This window comes from Carettochelys insculpta, chromosome 6, assembly GCF_033958435.1.
Source record: "Carettochelys insculpta isolate YL-2023 chromosome 6, ASM3395843v1, whole genome shotgun sequence".
In the NCBI taxonomy this organism is placed as follows: Eukaryota; Metazoa; Chordata; order Testudines; family Carettochelyidae; genus Carettochelys; species Carettochelys insculpta.
In genome coordinates, this window is record NC_134142.1 from 91966737 (window position 1) to 91994500 (window position 27764).

Sequence of the window (27764 nt, forward strand, 5' to 3'; positions counted from 1 at the left end):
ATGCAATATCCCAGTTTATCTATAAATGATGGATATGGGGATTACAGGGTGCTCCCCCAGAGTACAGAATGTCACAGGATGAATTTGGTAAGCTTTGAAGCAATATCACTAGACCTTTACCAGTATGGTGTTCATAATCTGTGTAGGGAAAGTTGCAATACAAAGCAGAGAAGAGGAATTCAGGGGGCTGTAGAGGGTCTCCACCAGGCATTTAATGTTATAAGGTTTCAAACTTGGCAGTGCTGCAACCTCTTTTGCTCCCTTTGTCTCTAGAACTAGGGAGATTAAAGAAAGGCCACTAGTATATAAATGAGCGACTCTGTACAGCCACGGGGGAAGAAGCAGAACGTATGTCAGATATTTCACCAACCATACTTAGACAAGCAGAGGTTCTCATTCTGATGTCTGTATGTGAAGAGACCTAGCAGTAATAGCCAGGCCTGGCTCTGGGCATTGTAAGTAAGCCCCTTCTATGCTAATCTCTTTCTCTCTCTCTCTGTTTGTAGCTCAGAGACATGTCCTTACGTACATGGAGGATGCAGTGAGCCAGCTGCTGGAGAACAGAGAAGATATTAGTCAGTATGGCATTGCCAGATTCTTCACTGAATAGTAAGTACATGAGGAGTCTGCCAATAAGACCACCCTGAGGGAAGCATTTGGAAGCAAGCAGGGTGCATGGAGAATGGCACTGGACACATGCTGCTTATGTTGTGGCAGTGAAAGTTGAATTTGAGTAGGTTAGCCAAGGGCTGTCTGAGCATGTTTCAGAGAAGTGCTTATTCAGGACAATGGGTCAAAATCAGACTTGATTTAAAAGCAGAGGCAACTCTTGTTGGCTTCACCAGCAGTTGTGCTTGCTTATTCTGAGGCTGAATTAGGCATAGATAAGGCTTCTGTTCTCTTTTTACTACTGTATTTGAATCATCATCTAATATCCACCTTTGATGGTATTTTTTTAAATTTATTCACTCATTTGCAGATAGGAAAAAAGAAGTCATCTCTAGTTGTACCAGCAGTAAACTCTATGGCTTGCAACAGAGGGAAAAGGTAGCATTTTAATATCTTGGGGCTCATTCTTGCTGAGCTGCCAAGCCAGGTCTCCAGGCCCTCTTCTTTTTCCAACCTGTGCACGATTCATGCTAAGAGAGTCCAGCATGCTGTTGGCTGTTACAGGAAGAGGGCTCATTTCACTCTTGCAAATTAATCCACCTATCTCTCTTATCTTTAAGGCTACGTCTACACTAGCCCCAAACTTCGAAATGGCCACGCAAATGGCCATTTCGAAGTTTACTAATGAAGCACTGAAATGCATATTCAGCGCTTCATTAGCATGCGGGCAGCTGCCGCACTTTGAAATTGATGCGCCTAGTCGCTGTGCGGCTCGTCCCGACGGGGCTCCTTTTTGGAAGGACCCCGCCTACTTTGAAGTCCCCTTATTCCCATGAGCTTTGTGCAATAAGGGTAAAGCTGTTCTACTCCAGTAAACTTGATTTCTGTGCTTCTTAAAGGGACACATTCCTCCTATACATTATTGATCAAGTAATTTCTTGATCTTGACTTTCCTTTGACATTGAAGGCAATGTAGTGAGTGGAAAGAAGCCTACAACCCAACCCATCAGATACATACAACCTACATTCTCATCTCTTTTATACATTGCCTTTCTTGCCTTTTCCAGTTCCTCCAGTGATTCCAGTGTTAATTGCATGTGTTCTCTTCTCCCACAAATGTCTTTCTGCTTTCTTCCATACTGCCCCATACATGGAATTAACTAAATATATTTGACCGTTACATTCTTCCTCTTTATGTACCTCCACATAACCCACTTTTATTACCAGTAAAAAATTAACTGACTAATGCTGGTTAAGTTGAGTGACAGATGAGGTCAGCTGACATTTTGTTTCTAAAAGGAAAAAAGAAAAGTGCTTCCAGCTGAGTTGGAACCAGTGTTCCCTCTAATTTTTTCCATCCATGGGCAGAATACATTTTGTTACGTGCAACTGCCACCAGTAGCAACACATGCTAGTGGTTGTGGGTGCTTTGTTAATCAGCTGGGTGGCACCTGAATCTCTCCTGGGCAGCTACCCAGCGCTCAGCTTACAGAGAGCATTGGTTAAAACCATCCGTCTGTAGATGTTGTTAACCTATATGACCATGTATTCTTGTAATTGTCACTGTCTTCTTCCCTTCTCTGCCCCTCAGAGATGTCTTCTGACTTGTTTGATACTAAATTGCAAGTGCTTTAGGGCAATGTCTGTGCCTTCCTCTGCGCTTTACAGCGCCTAGCACAGTGGTAGGCAATAATTTTTGAAGGGGAGCCCTTCTAAGATTTTGGTAAAGGGTCAAAGGCCATAGTTTTCTATTGAGGGGGCAGGGTATGGGAAAGAGGTTGGGTGCAGAAGGGAGTTCAGGTTCAGGGACTGGGGTGCTGGAGAGGGCGTGGGGTCTGAGGGGGAGTTTGGGTGTAGGGAAGGGGGTTTTGACCTGGGGCAGGGGATTGGGGTGCAGAATCCAGAGGGCAATATGGGTGCAGGAGAAGTTTCTGGCCTCGGGGAGGGATGTAGTGGTGTGTGTGCAGGGTCTGGGAGGGAGCTGTGACCTGGGGTGGACGGGTGCAGAGGGTTTGGATGGAGACCTGGGTCAGGAGGAGATGGTGACCTGGGGGTGGGGTGATGCAGAGGGGTTGAGTGGTGACTGGGACAGGAGGGGGTGGTGACTTGAGGCAGGGAGTTGGGGTATGGGATCGATGTCAGGAGCAGGCTCTGTCTGACAGTCACTTAACTAGGCTGCTCCCAGCCAGCAGCTAAGCAGGACCATCAGGCAGGCTCCCTTCCTGCTGCAGCCTCAGACTGCTGAAAGTGGCTGGCTGCTTCATATGCCTCTCTGTGCCACATACCGGAAACTGGGGTGGGGGAGGCTTTGCATGCTGCCCTGTTTCTAGCATAGTCTCTCACTTCCCATTGGCTGGAATGAGCCTGGCACTGCTCCTTGCCTGAGGGTTCTGGTGGGGTGGGCTGTAGGCAGGAATCGAATGCTTGGCAGGCAGAATCTTGCCTGCCCTGACCCAGCATGATGGGGTACCAAACCTGGTGAGGACTTGTGTGTGCTACTGCAGTGCAGATAATTAAAAACAATTGTAATGATGGGGAATCTTCAGGGCACTGCCGATCCACCAGACTTTGGGTGGAAACAAGAAAGCCTCAGAGTTGAACAGCCTGATTGCTGTTGTAATTAAAACTATTTAGAGAGATTGGAAGCTTTATTGCAAATTTTGATTCACATTTTCAAAAGTCGATGAGGCTCTGGAATTTCCTCCACATGGTCAATACCAGGAAGCCCTAAAGCAAATACTCCCAATTTTTCCTTCTCTTCCGCAAATATAATCTTTTCAAATATTGCAAAGATGACAGTGTTCACTCAGCTCCTCAAACTCCAGGTCCCTGCTGTAGTGAGGAAATGACAGGATTATGACACACACACTGCCTGGCTGCAGTGAGCCACATGACAGATGTGAAACTACTGCTGTTGCCAACCTGGCTGTGAATCGAGCCTTTTGGCTAGAAAGCTCCACTGGGATTGTGTGCTGCTGATTCTTGACAGGTCTGCTGCTGTTAGCTATGGTTCCCTGCTCCCAGTCTGCCAATCCTTCACTCTCCAGTTATCTGTGGAAAGAGGCTGATACATTCACGTGGAGACAGGCAGTTCTGCTTCTGTATTTAAAGTGTCAGAGTAAGGCTAGATCTTGCAGCACGCATGAGTAAACCACTCAGAGGGAAAGAGAGAAAATCTAACCTAGCACTTTGAAAATTTTGACACGCGGTATGAGAAAGAAGTGGTGGCTTCCTCAGAGTACTCATGTTATTTCCAGCACGTCCAGCAAAGAGAAGACTTGCAATGGACAGGGAAAGTCACCGTATCTTTGTCTTGCCTAAAGATAGGGGATAGTTATTTGATTCTTTCAGAAACTGAATTTCAGTTTGCCACCCTTGCTTTTTGAAAACATTTGTTCCAGTGGAGGTTTACACAAACTTTCATGGAAATGTATTTGAGGCTTATAGCTCAAATTCCCTTTGTGCCAAAACTGAACTAGTTTCAGGCAGGAGTGGATTTGCCATCTGAACGGAGACTCGTGCTGTTGAATAGGTTGATAGCATCAGCATCCACTTCCTCATCCCACATACATGATGATGGAACTCTCGTTTTACTTTAGCGTTGCTCCGTCCTTAGCAGCCGTGCCATATATTACTGGCCTTTTAAACTAGACAAATACACTATACTTTTCTATAGCGGGTTGCTTATGCTCATGGGAATAATGCACAGCAATTTTCCAGTACAGATTTTATGTGCTCCAAAATATATTCACAACATTTTGGGAATTGGGGCCACTTCTTCCTATCTGTTTGCAGAGCTTATGAACAATTATATTGATGAATCTAGTTATATGTAATCAACTACAACCAAAAATAGAAAGTTTGACTTGTTGACTGGGAGTGCTAGATTGGCAAATATCCCTGTTCAAAAACTGAGGTTCGTACTCCAGATCTGTCAGTCTGTGAACCCACTTGTATTAATTTGTGCTTTCCATGTAAAAGCAACTGCTGATAGGTGTGCACACATGCATTCTGTCTCTCATGTTGTTTTTCTTCAGAGAGAAAGAGAGACTTACCTGCAAATAAACCTTCCTTTCTACATGTATCTATTTCATCATCTGCATTTACCATGAAGTCTTGTCAGGTATGTGGAGCCTGATATTGGTATTGGGTAACTCAATACAGCTTGCTTTGGGTCCGGTGCTTAGTGTCTACATTTGGTGAATGGTGGGATATGCCGGTTACCCATTGGAAAGAAAAGCAATATCCACAAAGAAGAAATTCCATTTGGTACTGCTATCTTGCAGCTAGTTTTTGGTTGCACAAAGACAAGGGGAAGAACCCTGAACAAAAGTTGCTTCAGAGAAGGCATCAGGTGGCTGGCATCACAACTCCGCTCTGCTCTCCAGTATCCCTTGCAGCTGTGCAGCTTCCATTTCTTGGAATTTTAGTCTTTGGGCCTAATCAGTACCACAAAGGAGGATGTTCTGGTCCTAAGGCAAGCCTCTGCCTTCTTATTTTTTTCTGGTGAACATACCTAATGTTCAAGTACAAGGATCACCTTTTTTGAACTTGCTTATTGCAATGCGAGGACAAGATGCACTGGTGTATCAAATGATCTAGAGGAGGCCAAGGACCTTGGAAGTTTGATAGTATTGACAGAGAGCTGGAAAAGCCTGTCGTGGGTGTAACTGTTCTCAGAAACCAGACTGGCTTTCATGGGCTTTTATGTGATTAATTTTTCTGGAATTTTTAGAACAAACAAGACCACGATGAGCATAGATTAGGCCAGGGGTCAGCAACCACCGGCACAGTGCTATTAGTGGCATGCAAGCTGATTTCCATCAGCATGCAAGATGGGAGCTCAACCTCACCCTTCCTCCCCCATGCAGATGGGAGCTTGCTCAAAGCATGCTGCCTGTGGATTAACAAAAGACCAGCTAATGCTACCACTCTAAACAGTAAAGCTCTGCATCTTTATTTATTAATAAAGCTGTTGTAAGTAGGACTATTAGGGACTTTAAAAAGTATTACCGGCACTTGGGCCATACCTAGAGGTCACAATGTCAAATTTCGGCACTCCGCCTTGGAAAGGTTGCTGACTCCTGGGTTAGGTCCTTCCATAAAAAATTTATTAGCACATATTTTTGAATGTCCCCATGCAACATAAGTACATATCGTACCACAAGACTATTTATCACTAATGACTTTACCATGATCATATCCTCCAGAGTTCTTCCATACCTGAAGAGAAGGGCTTGTTCTGTCAGCAACTCAACAGTGTCATCAGTAAACATGACAAGAAAGTAACTCCATCTGTTAGAAGACCCCAGCAATAGAGCCAGCACAGATTCACCACAAAGGAGTAGGAAAAGTGAAGAAGAAGGGGCAAAGACTCCTGGAACTTTACGTTTGCCTAGGACTGCGCTTTACCAGTATCTGCTTCTGAGCATCACCAGAAAGGCTCTTGAAGACAGCCCAAATGTAGACACACATATCAACTGTATTTAATTATGACCAGTAGGGGGAAAAGCCCCGCCAAAACTACAGAATGTTCTATATCCGTTTTGGGCAAACCTTGGCATTTCGGGGCTCTGTGTGGCCAGGGAGAAATTTTGTTTCCCGTTGCCCTTGCACAGTATTGCAAGATTCTGCTGGTTTCTGTTTTCCTAGGGTTTTTTTCCCCCTACCAATATTACCAAGTTGACACACAGGTAAAGACAGGACACATCAAATGAGGTATGCGTTGATTGCAGACAACATTAAATATGAGAGCTGTGCACTCCCCCTACATCCAATCAAAGCACCGCTATGGTTCAGTTGGTAAATTCTAGGTATGCAAGTGCAGTTAGAAAAACTTCCCTATCCCAGGAGACCGTTTTGGTTATGACAGTCTTGCAGAGGAAGACCACACATATGGCCCACTTACTAGCCTACGCTGTCCATTGCTATTTTACATACCATGTTTTCACAGTGCAGACTGGGACATGGACCACATGCTTGTATGCAGCTTGGTTAACAGAAGGGTCCTTTTCCACTTGCTGGAGACAAATTGTTGTCTGTAATTGGTCTTATTTGATGTAATATTCGCCTTGTCTCTTTTAGATTTAAATTGGATGTTTTGCTTCAAGACTGCCTTTGTCCATGTCCTGGAGGCCCTCAAGATTTGAGTATCAGAGGATCCTTTCTCTGTCTTGCAATTCTGACTGTAAAGCTTTTCTTTTCTTTAGTTTGTGTTGTTGGAGAATTGAAGGAGCTCTTGGACCAGACATGGTAAACGGAAGCTGTCTCAGGTCATGCCTACACTGTCACTTGACTATGCGGCAACTTTCTCACTTGGCTGTGAAGTAACAACCCCCTCTCCACTACAGCAAGTTAGATGCTGTAAAGTCCCAGTGTAAATAGGACCCCAGTGCTGTTAGCTATTCCCCTTATTTGGGTGGCTTATACAGGATGATGAAGGAGCTCTCTCTCAGCACTGGTGCTGTGGCCATACTTTCACTTTAAGCCACCACTGTGACAGCACTTTAATGTTTTAAGTATAGACTTGGCTTCAGTTCTCCCCCCCTCCCCTCCACTGAAGAAGTATAGTTAAAAAAGGCTTTCCACGGTCAAGTCACTGCTTAGCAGTGTACCTTGATGCTAGCAGACCACTCTGGGAAGCAATTTTTCTCTACTCATCTTCTGTGCTAATGGAATGTCTAGAAAAATAGGACTAAGATTTCTGGAGTGGTATTCACATTACAATACATGACTTCTCATTCAGGTTCTCCCACCACCTCATCTCTTTTGGAGATGAGCCCCATCTCCTCAGATTCTATTAGCACTGTTACACTCCCATCTCTGTATCCCTGGTTTTTGACTTCAGTATCTGAGGAAGTGAATTGTATTGCATGAAATCTGTTCCCTAAAACTCTAATAAATCTGTTAGTCTTTGTAGTGCCACCGGCCTCCTTGGTGTTTTTATAGAAAAATAGGGTGACCAGAGTGCGAGTACGCAAAATTGGAATTGGGGAAAGAGGAAGTAATAGGTGTCTGCATATGACAAAACCCTGAATATTGGCACTGTCCCTATAAAATTGGGACATCTGGTCACTTTGTAGGAAAACAGCATGGCAAAAAGGTAAATAGGTAAACATCGTTTACTAGAAACGGTGGGAATATTTTACAGCCTTTGACACACAATCTATATTATGGTGTGAAAAGTGATAAACTTTCCTTTGCATGCCTGTTGTGTTTCTCGGACCTCCAACTCTTCTTTGATATCTCCTATTTCCAGCCTTTTGGCCCTTGCTGCTGTCTGCAGTTTTTGCATCTCTAACTTGACCAGTCCCACCTTTATGTCAGTTTCTCTGGAGTAGGAGCCAGGCTGGTTGTCTAAGTTTTGCACTTTCTTTAGTTTCAAGCCCTGTGAGTTGAGATGCCATTCCCTATGCATTTTACCCAGCAGCATTCAAGCCATGAGCTGTATATGGTCTTTTCAAACACTGTCTGTTAAGTTTAATATATGTCTGTTTTACTCAATCTGGCCTCCTTCTTTTCTGGTTCTCTTATCTACTACATATTTGAGAGAGTTTGTGTGTCTGTCTGTCCATCTGTTTGAGTCTGTGTGTTCAGGAGCTGTTCCTGAACAGTAAGCACTAGGACCACTAAATTTGGTATGCAGCTTTCTCTTATCATAACTTAAAGCAAGGCTAGGGTTTGGTTGTGCCAGGACAATGTGATGTGCATGGAATGCAGTTGTTTCTCATCAACAGAATGGGAGTGCTCTGATAGCTGGGAGAGTGATACTCCAGAAGGACAGGCAGACAGCCATGCTGAAGAATGACCACAGGAGGTAGCAAGGAAGATGGTCTCTGCTGCCCCCACAGCCCCTGAGAGCCTCAGAACAGCTGCTACTGGGGCAGTGTGGCCCTCACTGCCCTGGGGAGAGGTTCCAGACAGCCAGGGGGTAGCTGCTGTCTGGGCAGCATGAACCCCAACACCCCCATTGGGTGCTGGGAAGTAGCTGCCGGCTAGGTGGCATGGCCCCTGAAGTTCCCCTGATCTACCACCTAACCCCCTGCCCTGATTCCCGCATCCCCAACCCTCTACCCTGAGCCCCTCCACACCCCCAACCCTGACTGCTGCACCCCGCTAGGCCCTGTCCTGAAGGACCTGAACAATGAAATATATCTTCTGGTCTGGAATAAACAGAAAATAATAAACGGTAAGTGTTTGCTATTTTTGTTTCCAACCTTCTCCCTTGTGAATCTTTCAGTACCTTTATTATCTGGTATAAAAGTACGTAGGGTGTGACACTTAGCTAATCAGCAGATTTGGGCACATAGTCTATTAACTAAATCACTTCCCAGGGATTTCCTTGGTTGTAAGGTACATCACTACCACCAACTCTTATGAGGGCTTTGTCTGTGCCTGCCATGGGTGGGCTTCCTGATATCAGCCACAGGCAGCACAAGCATTTGCCTGTCAGCCCTCATGAGTTCTGCTATTCCTCTGCAAGTTAGCAACAGGCACTTTCCAAACACTGAGACCTTTGAGCTTCTGTCTGAAGATCAGCCTCTGACCCACTGGATGCTCACAGAACTCCAGATCCCCTGTTTCCAAGGGGTTACCAGTTGTACCATAGAACACAGCTCCACTGAACACATAGCACTAAGATCCATTTATATAGAAAGTGTGTGCAAGTTTATGTAACAAAAAGTAAAATAACAAAATTCAAATAACAGCGCGAAGAACTATTGGAAACAAAGGGTTATATAAAAATCATCACACACATACAAAGCCTAAACTTAATGAATACAATGTTACATAATGGCTATATCTACACTAGCCCCAAACTTCGAAATGGCCATGTAAATGGCCATTTTGAAGTTTACTAATGAAGCGCTGAAATACATATTCAGCGCCTCATTAGCATGCGGGCAGCTGCGGCACTTCAAAATTGACACAGCTCCCTGCTGCATGGCTCATCCCGACGGGGCTCCTTTTCGAAAGGACCCCAGCTAATTCGAAGTCCCCTAATTCCCATCTGCTCATAGGAATAAGGGGACTTCAAAGTAGCTGGGGTCCTTTCAAAAATGAGCCCCATTGGGACGAGACGCGCGGCGGCGAGGCGCGTCAATTTTGAAGTGCCACGGCCGCCCGCATGCTAATGAAGCGCTGAATATGTATTTCAGCACTTCATTGGTAAACTTCAAAATGGCCATTTGCATGGCCATTTCGAAGTTTTGGGCTAGTGTAGACATGGCTAATAAGAGCAGAAACTGTCTCCAAATCCTGTCAGTATATTATAGCCAAGCTTCACTATGATCTTCCATACCTAAAGCAAGCCCACTGTCAGCTTACCTTTTAAGCAAAAAGTATAAGGGTGACGCTTCGTAGCCCCTGAGAACCAACACAATCCTTGATCTTTGTTCACAAACTGGACACTCTCCTGCTGTGTTCCTTTCTGTAGGTTTTGCAGTCTCTTGTTATCTTTTCAATCTTGATCAACTAATACTTTAGCATTCATTGTGAAGTATGCAGTACTCAGTTGCCTATAGCCAAACAGATATGTGTCTCCTGCCTATGTGAATGGAACATGTTTAATCATCTTCTGATTACCTGCTTTAACTCTCAGACCTTGAGATCATAATTACCGTTAAAGGTATATCACTCCTTAAATATTATCCTTCCATACATTTTACAATTGTTATGTTGACCAGGATGTCACTGGCTGTCCCTAGTCTTTGCATACCACCTTTTAGTGAATTATGCATAAACCTGATCCAGAGGATCCCTGTAAATCTGTGTACCTCTCTGTGCTGTCTGCCACTTGGCATCACAAGGCTCTTGGGTCATACTTATTCACATGCTGTATGAACTGGATTCTGTACAACTGCTGTATGTATGCCGTGAAAGACTATGCCAATAAGCCACCAAAAGTACATTCCAATCCACAGCATTGCATATAAAAAGTAGGAGCCAGGGGTAATTTGATAGAGTTTTTTATTCTGTGTTAGGATGGCTTTTGCATGATTTCTTAGATTATGTTTTATTGTTTTCTGGGAGGGGGGGACATTGTGGGACACATTGTTAGGGTTTTACGTTCACTCTATAAAAAGGCGTGTTGTCCAGAGCTGCGTGTGATCACTGTTGAATACCTCATGGCTCCTGCATTGGCCTGTAGGTTTCCCTGCAGTCTTAGCATCTGTTCTAGATATGTTTTTTAAAATACATTTGGGATATTGTAGGGTAGGAAATACATTGGATTAAACCTGAACCCATTCTGATGTGTCCAAACAGCAGCTCAGTCTTCTGACTTGAGGAGAGATTGCCTTCAATTTCAGCCTTCCTAGGTTCTATAGCTTGCAATGTGTTGGAATAAAATATGTTTTATTCAGGACAATTTCTCTCCTTACTTAGAAAGCTATTCAAGAGAGGTTGGCACAGTTTGGGGGGTTTTCTTTTTTTTTTCCCCTGTAGAGGAAGTTTGCAGCATTGTGCAGTTTAAAGATGAATGTCAAAGCTACAGTATGTTGATGGGAATGCTTTAACTGGACAATGAATGGGTCTGATCCCAATAGATGTTATCAAGGAATTTTGAATCTTTTGTGGATGCACTGAAGATGCAACATCAGCAAAAGTCTGAAGAACAAGATTAAGATCACAGATGTTTAATTCTGTAACTATCTCCTTAACAGAATGAATATGCTTCAGAAGTGTCCTGTAATTCTGACTTGTCTTGAAAATAATGTTTTTTTCACTTTGTTTTTGCATCATTCTCTTTGTCTAGTTCTTGGAAATCTGAAAATCCCAAAGAGCTGGAGGCTGTCTGTTTATGCTGCTCTAAAACTGTAGTGTACCAAGCAGATGCTGTGGCTCCAGCAATAATCTCTCATTCTGCATGTGTGGTTGAAAGAATACTTGATCAAGTAATTCTGTTGTGTCCTCTTCTAAGTAGAAGGGATAGATTGTAACCTGTTCAAAACAGAAACAAGGAAGTACTAGTGAGTTTAGGACTTCTTACCTAAATAACTAATGAATGCAGTGTCTGTACCATGGAATTGTAGCATTGTTCAGTTGACAAGGACAATAACAACAAGAGCCTTTTTTGTGATATGACTCCTTCCAGAACAACTGACAGGTGGTGTCACCAATTAAATTTTTTTGTTTAAATTCCTGAGCACTCTATCACATCATCATCAGTTCTTAACCACTCTTTCTTTTCATGAAGGAGTTGTGGATTAATTTGCCCTTTTCTCAGCACCATTTTTTCATCCTAATAGTTCTTCCCTGCCAGCTCATACAGTGGATACAATTATTCAACTATTGTTATGTTTCTGGGCCAAGCTGTGTGTGAGACGTCTATGATCTGGTACAGTAAACCCTTGAGATATGCACAACCAAACTGCATATGCCATGAGTTAATGCAAATGCCGACCCTGACTCTTGCTGCCATTGACTGGAGAAATTTTCTGCTCCTGTCAGGGGTGGCAGCCAAGAGTCAGGCTGCTGTCCCTGACAGGAGTGGGGAAATGGCTTCTGCCAGGGGCAGCAGCTGCAAGTCAAGCTGCCATCCCTGATAGGAGCAGTTTCCTGGAGCCTGGAATGGTGGGGAGCTGGGAACCAGGTGGCTAGCCTGGCTCCCAATTCCCCCCTTGCACAAATTGCATGAAAATTTGAATTACACAGGGGTTGCAGGACCACAACCCCCGCTTGACTCGAGGGTTTGCTGTACTTTATCCATATTTAGTCTTTATCAGTTCCATAGCTACTTCAATTCTATTTTGAAAGCTAATGTTACAAAAAAAAAAAAGTCTCCTTGTGACTGTGGTTTTTCACCATTTGGCTGCATTCTTCACCTTCCGAATGATCAATAGCCACCCATTGCATTCCCACCATAGCAAATGACCATGGGTGCTGGTATGTATGCCTACTAGAATTCCATGGCAGACTGAGCCTGTTCTGATCATGAAAATAGGAGTCCAAGGTGAATTGTGTGGCTTAAAGACGGGACTTGGAAAGTATCTCATGGTCCTGTTGTTTACAGTATGCTATATTGAAAACATAAGTTTTCCCTGTTTTAAAATCTCTTAACATAACCCAAACTCTACTCTTTGTAGCACTCCTCAGACTGGTTTATACAATGCAGACTAATGAAGGACATTTATAGATTTAGGACAGATTGTAATGCTGGAAGGGAAGTAGCTTGAGAAATGCACTAGTATCACCGTATCTAAACACGAGAGTTCCTCTAAGTTGTTTTTCCTTCTTTTGCAGCCGTTTCTTCCCTTTTGATGTTACCCAATGTGCAGGAGTGGCGGGTATATTTTTAGAACCTAACTGGCTGTTTAATATTATGGAATGGCAATAGCTACTTTACTTCCTAAAAAGGTGCAAGTGAGTTTCTGTGGTAGGCCCAATTTTTGTACCACCTTGCCCTTCTAAAATCCACAAGTCATCTGCTGAAAAATTAATTCATAGGCTATGTCTGGATCCAGAGTAGAATTTTTCTTCCAACTTTGAAGGGCATCAGACAAGGGATTCATGAATTAATGCGCTCTAAATAACAGATGTGTTCACTAGCTTCCAAGTCCAAGAAATCCACTGTGTTGTTGCCGGGTATAGCTAAAAATACAGGAGAAAAGAGAGAACTTTGTTTCCTCGTCTTTTCTAGATGAAATCTAGCACTAGATACCCAATGTTAATGCATTCAGTTTTGAAAGATATATTTTGAAATAACTGGTCGTTTCACCAATGATGAACTATTTTTTGCTCACTGGGAGTTTTGCAGGCAAGACCAGAGAACAGCAGGAGATGGTGTGCAAGAAGGTAAGATTTACTCTCTGGTCACTGGAGAGAAGGGAAGCAGAAAGCCATTCTATCATGTTTATTTTTCTTTAATAGACATTTTTATGGAGCTTGCCACTGTAGCTTCTGAGAACAAATTCTGGTAACACCCTTCATGGTCAGGAAGTGTTTTACTTTTATAGATGAATAAACTCAGGTACAAAGGCTATGACTTGTCTAAAGTTGTGCCACGAGGACTTGGATTTCTCAACTCTCAGTTCAGTGCTCAACCACAAGAGCATCTACAAACAGTGAAAGTCACAGAACAGCTGAGCTAGAAACTGTCTTCTCTGCCAGTGTGCCTAGTCATATCTGTGTATTCAACAAAGCATCAGATACCTGATAGGTAAGGGTTAGAAGCCTCCACTGCATACAGTATAATGGCAAGTTTCTTTTGTTAGTCAGCCTCATACTTTCTGGGAGGAGTAAGGAGAGTATAAGTTACTGCAGGAAAAGTTGTGCAGTAACTTGCGATGACTACCATAAACTTATTTGCACCAGTACTGAAGCAACCCCCAGTCTCTGATGGGTGATTTACCACTAAGTTTCAATTCTTTGCTGATTACTTTTTTAAAATCCTGCCAGCCGGCTGTCAGCCAGTCCCTTCTAGTCTGAGACGCTGAATTGCCATATAGCCTGGAATTGTACATGATCAGTCTGAAAACACTTGTGTTTAATGATTGATGCTTATCTCTGAATGGTCCTTTTCTTTTCCTCAGTACCTTCAAACATTTCTTCATGGCTACTCCCCCTATTCTATTATACCTTTTCCCATCTCCTTGGATACTGGATTTCCCAGCTTATAACTCTTAGAAGAATCTTTATTTCAGAGTAAAAAGTATCCCCCATATGTGGTCTATTATATACATATTGGCTTGCATACCCTTTTCAGACAGCTATTGTCTTTTAATGGGGTTCTGCCTGACAAGAGAAGTCCTTAATTCCTGTTATATAAGATCGGCCAGCTTGAGTTACAGCAAGCTGCAGTATGGTGCACTGATCAAAAGGCTTCTGTTGTTTAGAGGTTCTTTCTTTTTTTTTAAAAATGCCCTGGGCTAATAATTCAACACAGCAAGGTCATTGCAGGCTTTGATTTGAGAGCCCAGGGTGTTAAATTACTGACCTAGCATAAAAAAGGCAAAGGGAAGAGGAACTTAGAAAAAACCAATAACAACCTTCTTTAGAAGCCATAACCTTGTCTTGGAGGGCTCCCTCTGCTAAAAAGCAAAACCATCAGGATGTTGGTTCACTGTCTACTCTGAGCTGTGTCACAGGTGCCGCTGCTTCATTTCTCTTTGAAACATTATTTAGGGGATCATCTCCATACCACCTATGTTCTGTCTTCAGTCAAACCCTGTCCTGTGCTCAGGTAAAGCAGCCTGAAAAAGATTCTTTACTTTTTGAGCTTTACAGATGAAATAGATTTGTGGGTAGGTGAGCGAAGGTAAGACTTTTGGAAGCCTGGTTTCTGCAATGGTAGTGTTATGTGGTCCACCCATGCCAGGATATTCAGAGTGTTCATTATCACCTCACATCTACCCATACATTAGTAAGGATTTCTCATTTGTTAAAGCTAATTGTCAGAAATAAATTCACAACTGTTTCATATCTTGTTGATGAGGTTCAGAGGAATTCCTCTCCATATATTGTTAATTTCAAGAAGGGAAAATGTCATTTCTGAAGGAAAAGATGAACTTGATGAAGCAATTTTGGTCTGAGTGGTTGTGGATAATGTCACCTCTCTTCCCCAGGATAAGGGTATAGCTACATGAGGCAGCTTTTTGTGACAAGGCTGTTAACATCACCTTGTTGCTTAAAGTCAGCTTGTGTGACAGCAGCGCATTCCTGCTGATGAACAATGTTTACACTTTCACTTGCTGGGCAGAAAAATTTTATCTGTGTTTAGTTATAGTTCCCATGAATGACAAAAGTTTTGTCAATCAAGTGCAAGTGTGGACGAGTGTTTCCCAACCTTTTCAATAACACAATGAACTTGAATGAGCCAAACAATTCCATGGCACACCCACTTTTTCCAGATGAGCTGATTGCTCATAAATGCAGAGCCACGTCAGGGGGAGAGAGAATTCATGACCCTGCACCAGCTGGGGGCTCAAGTGGCATGGCTGCCTGATTCCCAGCTGGCGCAGGGTTGGTCAATTTCTCCCCAAGTAGCCCCTTTCAAAAGATTTTTTTTGTTTTGAAAGCGGCTACTTAGGGAGAAATTGACCAACCCTGCTCCAGTTGGGGGTCAAACAGCAAGGCTGCCTGAGTCCCAGCTGGTGTGGGGTTGGTCAGTTTCCCCTCGCAGAGGCTTTGCAAAGCAACTGCAGGAGGGAAATTGATGACCTCTCACCAGCTCAGACTCAGGCAGCCTTGCTGCTTAAGCTCCTAGCTAGCATGGGGTCATCTAAATGTGCCATGAAATTTCATCAATTTCCAACCTCTCTGGGCTCTGTAAAGACCTGGTGGGGGGTAAACAGATGAAATTTCCATGGCACACTTAGTTCTCATGTGGTGCAGCACACCGATTGAAAACATACCCTAAATGAACATTCCCATGATTGGCTACTTAAAGTTTTAGTACTAAATATAATATTAACAGCTGTAGAAGTTAGGTCTTATATAAGGAGACTCTGTGTGTGTGTGTGTGAGAGAGAGAGAGAGACTGAGACTGAGACTGAGACTGAGACTGAGACGGACTGAAACTCAGTCTCTACCTTCATAAAGAATGTTGCGTGACTCAATGGAAGTTGCCATTTTACTGATACTTCTCCAGAGGACCACTGTTTGCTGATGCAAACTAGGGCTGAAAAAAACCAGTTTTGCCATTCTAAAGCATTGCAAATTGGAAGGCTCCAGAGTTTGTCATACGGTAATCACTGTCATTTTAAAACTCAGTGTGAATGTTTGACAGTCGTTAACTACACACACACATATTTTTAAAATGGCAAAATGCCTAAGTTTTGAAACCTTGAGACTCCAGTGTTTTATTTTAGCAGAGCTAGTTCTGTCATATTTTTCATCATCAAGTCATCAAAATAGAAGGTTCCTGCTTGATTCTTTAATTTTGTTTTAATGATTTGTAATTTGTAATTAGGTGTAGTGATTAATTTTTCATCTTGTATTAGAGTTTCCCTTTAGAGAGAGCTTGCCTTCTTTGCTTTGTGCTCTTGGTGAAAATGAATGCAACATTCTGTGAGTCAGGGAGCCACAGTCCATTTGACATGCTTTCTTTTTCATAGAGGAGGGGTCCTGTGAATTAATTCAATGCTTTACATTAGTAGCCAAAGGGGGCCACCTGCTCGGGGGCCAGGAGGGTCCTGCCAAGCTCTTCTGTCCTTCTTTAGGACAGGAGGTTCTCTGCTTAGTGTATTTTGGCTTTGCCTGTTTCCAACAGGCAGAGGGTAACCAGTGTGGTAGGTTTCTATTGGGATGTTACCATAGCATCCTGGGACTTTTACAATCTATTTAGAAGCCCAAAGGTTTGAAAAGAGTGCTTGAAAGTTTCTGAACTCTGGCAGGATGCCGAAATGTAATTACACAGAAGACAAGGCCTCATTGAAAGCGGCTTCTGTTCAGAAAAGCAGCACCTGAGTCCTGGAGTTCCCAGCGCAGCTTTTTCTGAGAGCTTTGGCTATGTTATCACCATGTCCTCCTGAACTCTCTTTCTTCCTCTCTTGTGCACATCCACATGCCCGTCCCAAAGGCACAGGGTGAGTGTGCTGCAAGACATTATTTTTAATACTGGCATCTTAAGGAGTTTCCTTTCTGCAGTTTGTCGGGTGTGGGGCATGTAAGGACAGGGACTGAAAATGCACAGATCTCTGTTTAATTTCTCATTGCAAAGGCCTTTCAAAACTTCGTGAGCCAGCCAAGATCCTGGGGTTTATTTTTCTTTCCTGTCCCCAGCTCACTCATTGCAGTTGTGGGAAAAGCAGCTTTGCTAATGCAAGGATTACCCATCTACCTAACAAAACTTTGGCACTGAGCACAAGTGCTTACAGAACATTAGAGTGAACTAATGAGGGTTGTAGTTTAATTCCTGGTGCAACTATATGAATCAAGAATCACATCTATGGTAATTTGAGTTAATGTGCTAATTTGTCTGCCTTCTCTGAGTGTCTTTTTGTTGCAGGGACAATTTGTGTGTGTGTGTGTGTGTGCGCGCGCGCGCGCGCGCATAACCTAGCAACTTTGAGCGTTTTGCTGTGTCTGAAATCTGTAGTTTTGAAGCATATGGGTTTATTGCAGTTCTTCCAGAGGGCATGCATGCAGGTGGCTACACCATACAGAAGAGGTGAGGATCAGTACTTCATATACCTAAGGGAACAGGTAGCATTTTCATACAATCATAAGACTGGAAGGAACCTTGAGAGGTCATCTAGTCCAGTCTCTTGTACTCATGCATGGCAGGACTAAGTAGTTAACCACTGCTAAGTGGAGTACTTTGGATTTGTCTCTGTTGAATGTCATCCTATTTACTTCAGGCCATTTCTCCAGTTTTCGCAGATCTTTTTGCATTACAGTCTTATCCTCCAAAGCACTTGCAACCTGTCCAGTGCAGTACTGTCCTCAGACTTTGTAAGTGTATTCTTTATGCCATTATCTAAATCATTGATGAAGATCTTGAACAGAGCTAGACCCAGAACTGATCCCTGCGAGACCTCACTAGTGCCTTTCCAGCATGACTAAACTATGGATAATTATTGGTTTTCCAAAAAGTTATGTACCTACCTTTATACTAGATCCATCTAGACTGCGTTCCCTAGTGTGTTTATGAGACCGTTGTATGAGGCAGTATCAAAAGACTTACTGAAGTCTAGATACATCACATCTACCGCTTCGCCCAATCCACAATTCTCATCGCTCTGTCAAAGAAAGCTATTAAAGACATATGTTCCTGACCAATCCATGCTGACTGATGCTTATCTTATTATCTTCTAGGTATTTGCAAATTGATTGCTTAATTGTTTCCTCCATTATTTTTCTGGGGATTGAAGTTAAGCACACTTGTCTGTAATACCCAGATTGTCCTTATTTCCCTTTTTGTAGATGAACACTATATTTGTCCTTTTAAGTCTTCTGGACTCTCTTCCATAACTTTTCTAAGATAATAGCTAAAGGCACAGATATCTCCTCAGTCAGTTCCTTGAGCATTGTAGGATGCATTTTGTCAGGCCCTAGTGACCTAAAGATAGGTCCTGGTGACCTGAAGATATCTAACTTGTCTAAATAATTTTTAACTTGTTCTTTGCCTATTTTTACCTCGAATTGTCCCTCATTTTCACTGGCATTTACTATGGTAAATGTCCAATGGCTACTAAACTTTTTGGTGAAAACTGAAACAAAAGTAATTTGAAAATTCTGTCATTTCTACATTTTCTGTTACTGTTCCCCTTTCCCACAATGAGTAACAGGCCTAACCTGTCCTTGGTCTTACTCTTGCTTCTAATATATTTCTATAACGTTTTCCTGGTACCCTTTTTGTCTTTTGCTAGTTTGATTTCATTTTGTGTCTTTGTCTTTTTAATTTTGCCCCCACATATTTGTGTCATTTGTTTATATTTATTCCTTCTAATTTAACCTAGTTTCCCGTTTTTGTAGGACTCTTTTAAGTTTTATTTTTTAAATAATTGAAGATCATCTTCTTAAGGCAGCATGTTCTCTTGCCATACTTACCTTTCAAATGCAGTGGGATAGTTTGCTCTTGTGCCCTTAATGTCAGAGCAGCCCAAGAGCTAAATATCTTTCTCAATGCACTTCACTTGAAACACAGATTCCACCTGAATATGCTAAGTTTCCCCAGGTAGTCCTTGGAATAACCATAGGCTATGTCTACACTAGAGCATAAAGTCAATTTTAAGGCACTTAGCTCAATTTTACAATGTGACTGTCTTCACTGCAAATTCCATTAGGTTGATTTTAACGGGCATTAAGGTTTCTTGCCTTGTACCTCTGGTGTGGTGTAATGCCAAGTTCGAACTTAGTGTCAAATTTAGTGCTAGTATGGAAACTACATTACTTTTAAATTGATTTTATTGGCCTCCAGAGGTATCCCACAAAGCCCCAAATGCGTCTGTTCTGGCAGCTTGCACCTCTACTGCTCTCCAGGTGTGCAGGAAGTAGGAAACAGGAAACCTGGCCATTTGAATTCATTTTCTTTCTGGACAGTGTGGCGATCACATTTAGCCACGCAAAAGAGCCGCAGCATGGAGCCATCAGGAGATCCAGGATTTCATTTCTGTGTGGGTGGATGAATCTGTGCTGAGTAAACACCAGAGACACACAGCAGTGCCAGGTAAAAATCAACTCCCTCTCCTGCTGCCACACCACATGGGTGCCAGGTTGTACAGACCATGTCTGCAGACAGAGGCATATCCTGCCATGTGTGGGGTTTCAGTGCTTTGGCAGGAAAGCCCGAGAAAAGTGGTGTGTACCCCCCAGTCTCATCTGATTCTTCCTCCCTTTTGTGGACCCATATATCTTCCTTCTGGTTATTAGTTACTCTGTGCCCTTTATGCAGTGCTGCAGAGAATCATCTATATAATTGATAGAGCGCACTTCTGACATGAAAGCAATATAATCATAAAGAATTTGCAACTCATCTTAAAAGCGTCAACTTCTGGAATTTACAATGGCCACCCAAAAAAGTTTTAATATGTTCTGAGAGCACCCAGCTGTCTGACCCCTCTCAACAGGTTGTTCAAGTTGTTTTCTCCACTTAATGTTTGTAAGAGGCAGTGCCCTACCCTAAGCCACCGTGTGGAGGTTACATTTCTAAGTGGTCAATGCTGGAACTGTGCTTCTTTCTGTCTCTTTTTAAAGAACAGTGACTTTAAAAAATAACTTTACTGAATGTGTTCTGAGAGCACCCACCTGACTGAATTATGTAAACAGGTTGTTCAACGAGTTTTCTCCTGGTGAAAAACCACCAAAGAGGTGGGCTTCAGCTTCTGAAGCCCATGATGCCAAATTAGAACAAACTGGCTCCATGCGACTAGGGGAAGACTTCATATTTTTCTCAAGCAAAGAAGATACAGTGCAACAGTGGTAGTGTATTGGCCGTGTTTCTGGCTGAAGGAACCACGTCTGAAGCAGAGAGAGAGAGAGATCTGTGAATCATCACTGCATAGAAGTGAAGAACGCTCTAGGGAGGCCATTGCACTGACGTCTCCAATGTGAGGTGAGGAGACCACTAGAAGTATTTGCTTCAGATTCATTGTGAATCCCCAAGACTAAACAGAAGAGAAGGAAAGAATCCCAGAGGGCATTGGTGTCTAGTGGCTGCTGGAAGGAACCATTAACCCATCAGAAATAGTAGTGGCTCAAGAAGAGAAGGAAAAGTTAAGGGAGCATTAGAAGATAGAAAAGTTGAGGAAAGAATGAAGGGATTACCTTGTCTCTTCCAGTGAAGAGAGGGAGATCACAATCTCTATTCTGTCATAGGAAATCTTTCCCCGAGCCACATGATTTGAGAATGGAGAGTACTGGCACCTGGGGTTGGATCTGCCCCATAAACTCTCTGTGGCCTGGGGCCAGCCCCCTGGAGCATGGTGTCTTGAGGGGACCAGCACTGGAGACAGTTGAGCAACCTGCTGACATGTTGGCTTCTATTCAGTTGTGCATCTGGTGAGGGGGTGGGGGAACAGCCCCATAAAATTTCTGCATCGGGGGCCAAACCCGCATGCATTGTGTAAATTCCAGATGTTGAAACTTTTAAGAATGACCCCTGGAAAACATGAATCTGCGAAAACGAGTTTCTCGTAGGGCAGAAGCCCTAACCTCGCGCAGGGCAGGACATGCTGCTGTCTGGAAGCATGCACAGCTGCTGTGTGGTGGGGTCAGGGCTAGCCCACCAGCTGCATGGTGCCAGGGAGATGGGGAGGGCTGTCCGTACAAAGGTGAAGCGCAGAAAGGAAGTTTCTCAGCCTCTCCTGCTAAATCCTGTGCAGGGAAGACAAGCCGCTGTCTGCAAGCATGGTCCCTACAGCCCAGCTGTCATGTGGTGTGGTGGGGCAGGGGCTAGCCATATGGTGGTGGGGAGGGAGCTAGCCTGCCAGACGCATGGCACCTTGGGGTGGGGGCTGCCCTGTGCAAAGGTGGAGTGGAGAAAACTAGTTGAACAATCTGTTGAAATTGTTCAGTCAGCTGGGTGCTCTCAGAACACATTTAGTAACAAGGTGTGTAATGTGGACGACTCAAACAATTTCTCTCACTGGGAAAAATTGGGAAAAGAGGCTTCTGAAAATGGCTGTTTGTTTTCAGTGGGAGGGGAATGAGGGCAATGCAGTCTGGGAAGATGACATCATACACCCACAATCACTTGCAGGGCATTTTTTCCCCATAACTCAACAGCAAAAATATCTAGAATGTTATGAGGCTGAGGGAACTGTGGGATATGTTTCCACATTGCACTGCTGCAACAGTTGATTGGTGATTCAGTCAGGATGCACTAAGTCTACTTTGTGGGCAGGTGTGGACACAACTTCGACTTTATAAAATCCAGTGTTACAAAGTCAACTTTAATAAATTTAACTTTATTTCGTAGTGTAGATGTAGTCATAGATAGAGATCTCATGTATCATAATCACCTGAGGAAGACTGCAGGTAGAGTGAGGTTGCCTAACAACCTTCTAAGAATTTTGTTGGCTCTTCATAGGAAGCAAATGCTCAAACTTTCTAATCATGTGGTGTATTCCTCTGTTACTTTGCCCTAGAATATCATGTTCCTGTCTGACTCCATTCATCTCATGTCAAGTTTCTTAATTCAGCCACAAATGTCATAACTCTGGCAAAATCATCTGCATTAAAAAACATGTCCTGTAGCTGATCATACTGTGCATGTATTCGGCTTTAATTTGCCGTGCTTTCTGACTTGTCATAACATGGATAACATTGGTGGTGGTCTATGGATTTGGTGGTGATCTATGGATTTCAAACTTCACTTAAGTGGTTTTTATCGGATTGGCTTGGCTGCATCTTTTTATTTCTTATTGTCCCTGTGTATCACTCTACCTAAACCTCCATTCTGTGTGTTAAATTATCCTTCTCATATGTTGCTTCTTGTGCCTTGAAACAGGTTTTTTTTCTTTCCTTTCTGTCCACCTCTTCATTCAACTCCTTCATTAAATTCTTGCCTGAGTCTTCAGCCATGCAGTCTGCCACCCTATTTAGCAACAAAGCACTTGGAAAGAAAAAGAACTCTACAGCTATAATATTGGGTCTGGGTCTGGGTTGTATTCCCATTTCCACCTCTGGTGTACTCTGAGACTTTCAGCAAATTACTTCCTCTCTTTTAAACTTAAATATTCTTGTCTGTAAAATGGCTAGCATTCCCAATGCCCCCTGATACTCAAAGCACTTCACCTCAGTTTTGTCTTTGATGAGCTCTGCTCTTTTGACTCACTTTTCCAAGCTGTCTAAAACTTGCTGCTTCTTTCCTTCCAAGATTTGACCTTGTTTCTCTGCCTGTGCTGTCAAAATTCTTTCCCAAGCGCTAATTGTATCATGTCCGTACACTGTTAACCCTTTGGCCTTAATGCCTTCAAACTGAGTTGATTGGGCAGCAAAATGGCAAATGAAATTTAATGTGGGTAAGTGTAAGGTAATGCACATTGGAAAAAATAACCCAAATTACACGTACAACATGATGGGGTCAAATTTAGCTACGACAGATCAGGAAAGGGATCTTGGAGTTATAGTGGATAGTTCTCTGAAGACATCCACGCAGTGTGCAGCAGCAGTTAGTAAAGCAAATAGGATGTTAGGAATTATTAAAAAAGGGATAGATAATAAGACAAAAGATATCATACTTCCCCTATATAAAACTATGGTACGCCCACATCTTGAGTACTGTGTGCAGATGTGGTCTCCTCACCTCAAAAAAGATATATTGGCATTAAAAAAGGTTCAGAAAAGGGCGACTAAGATGATTAGGGGTTTGGAATGGGTCCCATATGGGGAGAGGCTAGAGAGACTGGGACTTTTCAGTCTGGAAAAGGGGCGATTGAGGGGCGATATGATAGAGGTATATAAAATTATGAATGGTGTGGAGAAAGTGAATATAGAAAAATTATTTACCTTTTCCCATAATACAAGAACTAGGGGACACAAATGAAATTGATGGGTAGTAGGTTCAAAACAAATAAAAGGAAATTTTTCTTCACACAGCGCACAGTCAACCTGTGGAACTCCTTGCTGGAGGAGGCTGTGAAGGCCAGGACTCTATTAGGGTTTAAAAAAGAGCTCAATAAATTTTTGCAGGTTAGGTCCATAAATGGCTATTAGCCAGGGGTAAAGTATGGTGCCCTAGCCTTCAGTACAAGGCCAGGAGATGGGTGGCAGGAGATAAATCACTTGATCATTGTCTTCTGTTCTCCTTCTCTGGGGCACCTGGCATTGGCCACTGTCGGCAGACGGGATACTGGGCTGGATGGACGTTTGGTCTGACCCAGTATGGCCATTCTTATGTTCTTATGTATGTCTCAACCTTATTGGATTCATCCATCTGTTCTATTTTTTTTTTTTTAATTTTGAATCGTAAATTCTTTAGGAAAGGGACTATGGTTTATGCTAGTACTGTACAAACATGGTGTCCTGGTTTGGCTGAGGCAGCTCACACGAAAACAATGACAGTTTCAATTATTTCATTAATATTGGTAACATATGTTCAGATCCTTACATGGCAAAGTATTTATTTATAACTATTTAAAAGCAAAACAGAGTTGCAACGCTTTAATTTCTCTTTAGTCACCTAAAGCATGAACCAAAGTCCAGTGATGTTAGTGGATCATATGCCTAAGGTATTCTCTCTTTTTTGGTGGTGGGGGTGGGGCAGTGGGGTGTATTGTGCATAGAAGCTCCCTGGAGCCAGGGTTGCCAGGCATCTAGTTTTCTGCTGGAATGCCTGGTCAAAAAGGGACCTTAGTGGCTAACTGAACCATTAAAAGTCTGGGTGGCAGTGCAGTTGGGGTCAGGCCTAAGGCAGGCTCCCTATCTGCCCTGACTCTGTGTGGCTTCTGGAAGCTTCCACCACATCCCAGTGAATCATAGGTGCCTGGGCATCCAGGGTGGCTCCATGAGTTGCCCCTGCCCCAAGTGCTGGCACTACAGCTCCTATTGGTGGGGAACTGTGATCAAAGGAAGATATGGTGGTGGTTCCTGTGGGAGTGATGACCGTTTGCAGACCTTCTCGGGCTGCCCAGGCAACTAAGGGCTGCAGAGACCTAGTGGTCACTTCCTGGGAGCTGCAGTAAGCTCTGCTAAGATCCCAACCCCTTCCTGTATTCCAGCCTTTTGCCCCTGATGTGATCCCCCTCCCACACCCCAAACCCTTCATCCTTATCTTAGAGCTTGCACCTCCCGCTTCCACATGCTGAATGCCTTGGCTCTAGCCTAGACCTCCTCTGGGACCTCAGACCCTGCATTCCCTGTCCTAGCCCAGATATTGCACTCCTATCTTGGAGCCATCACCTTCCTGCAGCCCAACCCCTGCCCCAGCCTAGAACTCTCTCTCTCACCCTGAACCCTTCATTTGCGTCACCACCCAGAGCCTAAATCCTCCTGCACACCAAGCCCCTGGCCTAGCCTGCACCCAAAATCCATCATCCCTGGCCCCAACCCAGAGTCTGCTTGGAGTAGTGCCCATGTCTTCATCTGATTTGTGTAACACTAAGCACACTGATGCTCAATAAAGATGTAATAATAAGTAGGCCTGTAGTGTTTACAGTAACATTACTAGCAACATTAAGAATTCAAATATTGTGAGTCAGGCCCCCAAGATCAAAAGCTAGTTATTTGGATTCCTTTTATTGCCTTCTGGTTTGAGTCTCGTTGAAGTCTGCTCAAGTCACGTTTTCAAGCTTTTTCCTGCAACCAGGAGAATTAGAAACTAATTTATTATTTTAATGACATGTAAGACTCCCATGCATTCATATGCCTCCAGGAAGAAGAGGATTAAGAGAGAGACCAAATATTGTGAAACTTGCAGTAAAATTGAATTTGTCGAAACTGCTAAAATCCAAAGTAACTAATGAAAAAAATCATATTGGATGCTTGTATTTTCATTTTTAGAGCTTCTGAGTCTTGTCATCAGAAATCTGCTGGTGGTACTGTAATTTGATATATTGCTAGAATTAATTAAAATATACCAATAAAGTAGAAAATCTAAAGAAGTCTAATGAAATTTAACTTGATGATCATGATAGTAAAAACCTACTTTATATCAAAACAGAGACTTTCTACTTCTACAGCAGAAATATAACATGCCACTGCTGCTCTACAAAAGAGCTCTGAATGTCTGGTTGGTTGACTACCTTTATGTCACAAAAAAGATCTTTCTCAGTCCTATGAAGGGAATTTTACCTGTAATTGAGTGACTTGAATATTCAGTTACAATGCAGGATATGCTTTTAAACATAGCTAAGTAACTAAGAGGCTTCCTGCTGACCAATGCATTTTTGCTCTTGTGAAGAAGTTACCTGTGGAGGAGTTCTGCTGTGATCAGGAATAAACTTTGCATTTTTTCATTAAATCTCCCACAGGAGATGGACTAATCTGCTGTCCTGGGGGAATCCCTTAATGATCTCTCTAGAGTGCATGAAATCTTTGTCCTGCTGATAAGAAGCATTGCAAAATGCATGGATGACTCTATTTGCATTAAAAGAGACCCTTTTGACTTTGGTCTGACTGTTGTTTGTGTTCTTGTTTCTATTTCTTTCACACGTTGATCTTTATTGAATCTTAAAGGACATTTGCAAACATTCACAAATGTTAATAAAAATAAAAATATGTTTTTAAAACCTAAAAGGGGGAAAATAAATATATTTCTTAACCTAAAAGGTGAAAAAAGGGGAGAAAATCAAATGGAGATGGTAATTAAGCCAATAGATGTCCCATAGTGTCTACAACCTAAATGTTGAAGTCTTGCACATGAGAATGAGAATCTTCAAGAAAAAAATGACTGTCATGTAGGTTTATATGGAATATAATACTGCTCCCTCTGTAGAGTTAGTGTCAGAGCCACACTGTGAATTGCCACTTACATTGTATCCAAAACTGAAATAGATTGCACATCTGCAGTATGTGCAAATTCCAGTAACCTGGACGTTAAAAATCACTCATTAAGTTGCATGTGGCTGAAGGGAGAACTGTGATGTGGGGAGAAGTGCAATTCAGACTCATTTAGAGGGAGATATATTTTCTGAACAGACAGGCAACTAGGCCCACTGACTGGAAATGGGTGGAGGTGAGGGGCAAAGGGGGACAGTTGCCATGGGGACCAGTGATTCAAAAGATCCCAGGACTCCTGGCGCCTATGCTCTTTTTTTCTTGGCGGTCACTTGATAATGAGTAGGATGCCTTCCTGTCACCCTCCTGTTTGTGACTCCACTGATGGCTGACCAGCCTGCTTCTGAAGCTGCAGGTCTTACCACAGAAGCAGCAGGTGTTGGTAGTTGTTGGAAGGGCAAAGGGAAGTTTTTGTTGCTTTTTTTCTCCTTCTCTGCCTCTCCTCATTTGTGCTACAGTGGGACCTCTCTAATTGCACCACCGTCTCACGGATTATCACTCTCCACTGGTGATGCTCCTGGGCAAGTTTCTCTCAAGCGTCAACACTGATGCCTCACTTTTTCATGTATGCCTTTAGCACGTGCTGAAGTCATGTCCTCTGGCCCCCAGTGCTCCTCTGTCCTTCCTTCAGCTTGGAAAACAGAATCTGTTTTGGGAGACACTGATCAGAAATCCGGACCATGTGACCAGTCCAACAAAGTTGTTGGTAAATGATAAGGGTGCCGCTGCAGCCTTCTTCATCTCCAGCTGTTGAAGACTTATAGCATTGTTCTTCATCTGGTCCCTCCCCCTTGACCTTGCTGCCAAAGGTGACCCTGCTGGGAATATGAGACTCCCTACGGCATCGTTCTCAGGTTCATTGGAACGCACAAGTCAATTTACCACCACAAAGTGGCAATCCAGAGAGTGAGTGCCTATGCTACTTCAGTCCCAGGCATTTTAAATTAGTACTGGAATGTAGTGTGGCGTGCTTTGGGTGGCTGTCAGGACTGGCTGGTGGGTGTTGGGGCCTGGTAGTGCTAAGAGCTACCTGCCCCGAGCCCTGCCCCACCCATTCTGCCTGAGGCCACACTCCTCCCGGGAGCATCGAGCCCCAGCCCCATCGTGCCCAGGGGCTCAGCAAGTCTGTCAGCTCCTTCTGCCCTGCTTCCCCTGCCGCAGGCAACTGTAAAACTCACCCATATCCAAGTGGGCAAAGAGAAGGATTGTTCAGTATTTCAGATCTTCCAGTGGCTCTTGGGCACCTGGGGTCTGTGGATATTTTAGAATGAATT

General features: G+C 43.2%; 1 protein-coding gene across 3 annotated transcripts in view; it reads left to right on the top strand.

Annotated features, from left to right (window-relative positions):
* CSTPP1 (centriolar satellite-associated tubulin polyglutamylase complex regulator 1) overlaps positions 1–27764 on the top strand; it is a 133454-nt gene that overhangs the window by 32356 nt on the left and 73334 nt on the right. For all 3 annotated transcript variants that reach the window (XM_074997621.1, XM_074997620.1, XM_074997618.1), the window contains one exon: positions 507–609. In XM_074997621.1, the coding sequence (XP_074853722.1) occupies positions 507–609 (103 nt within the window). The remainder of the gene's footprint in view (positions 1–506; positions 610–27764) is intronic.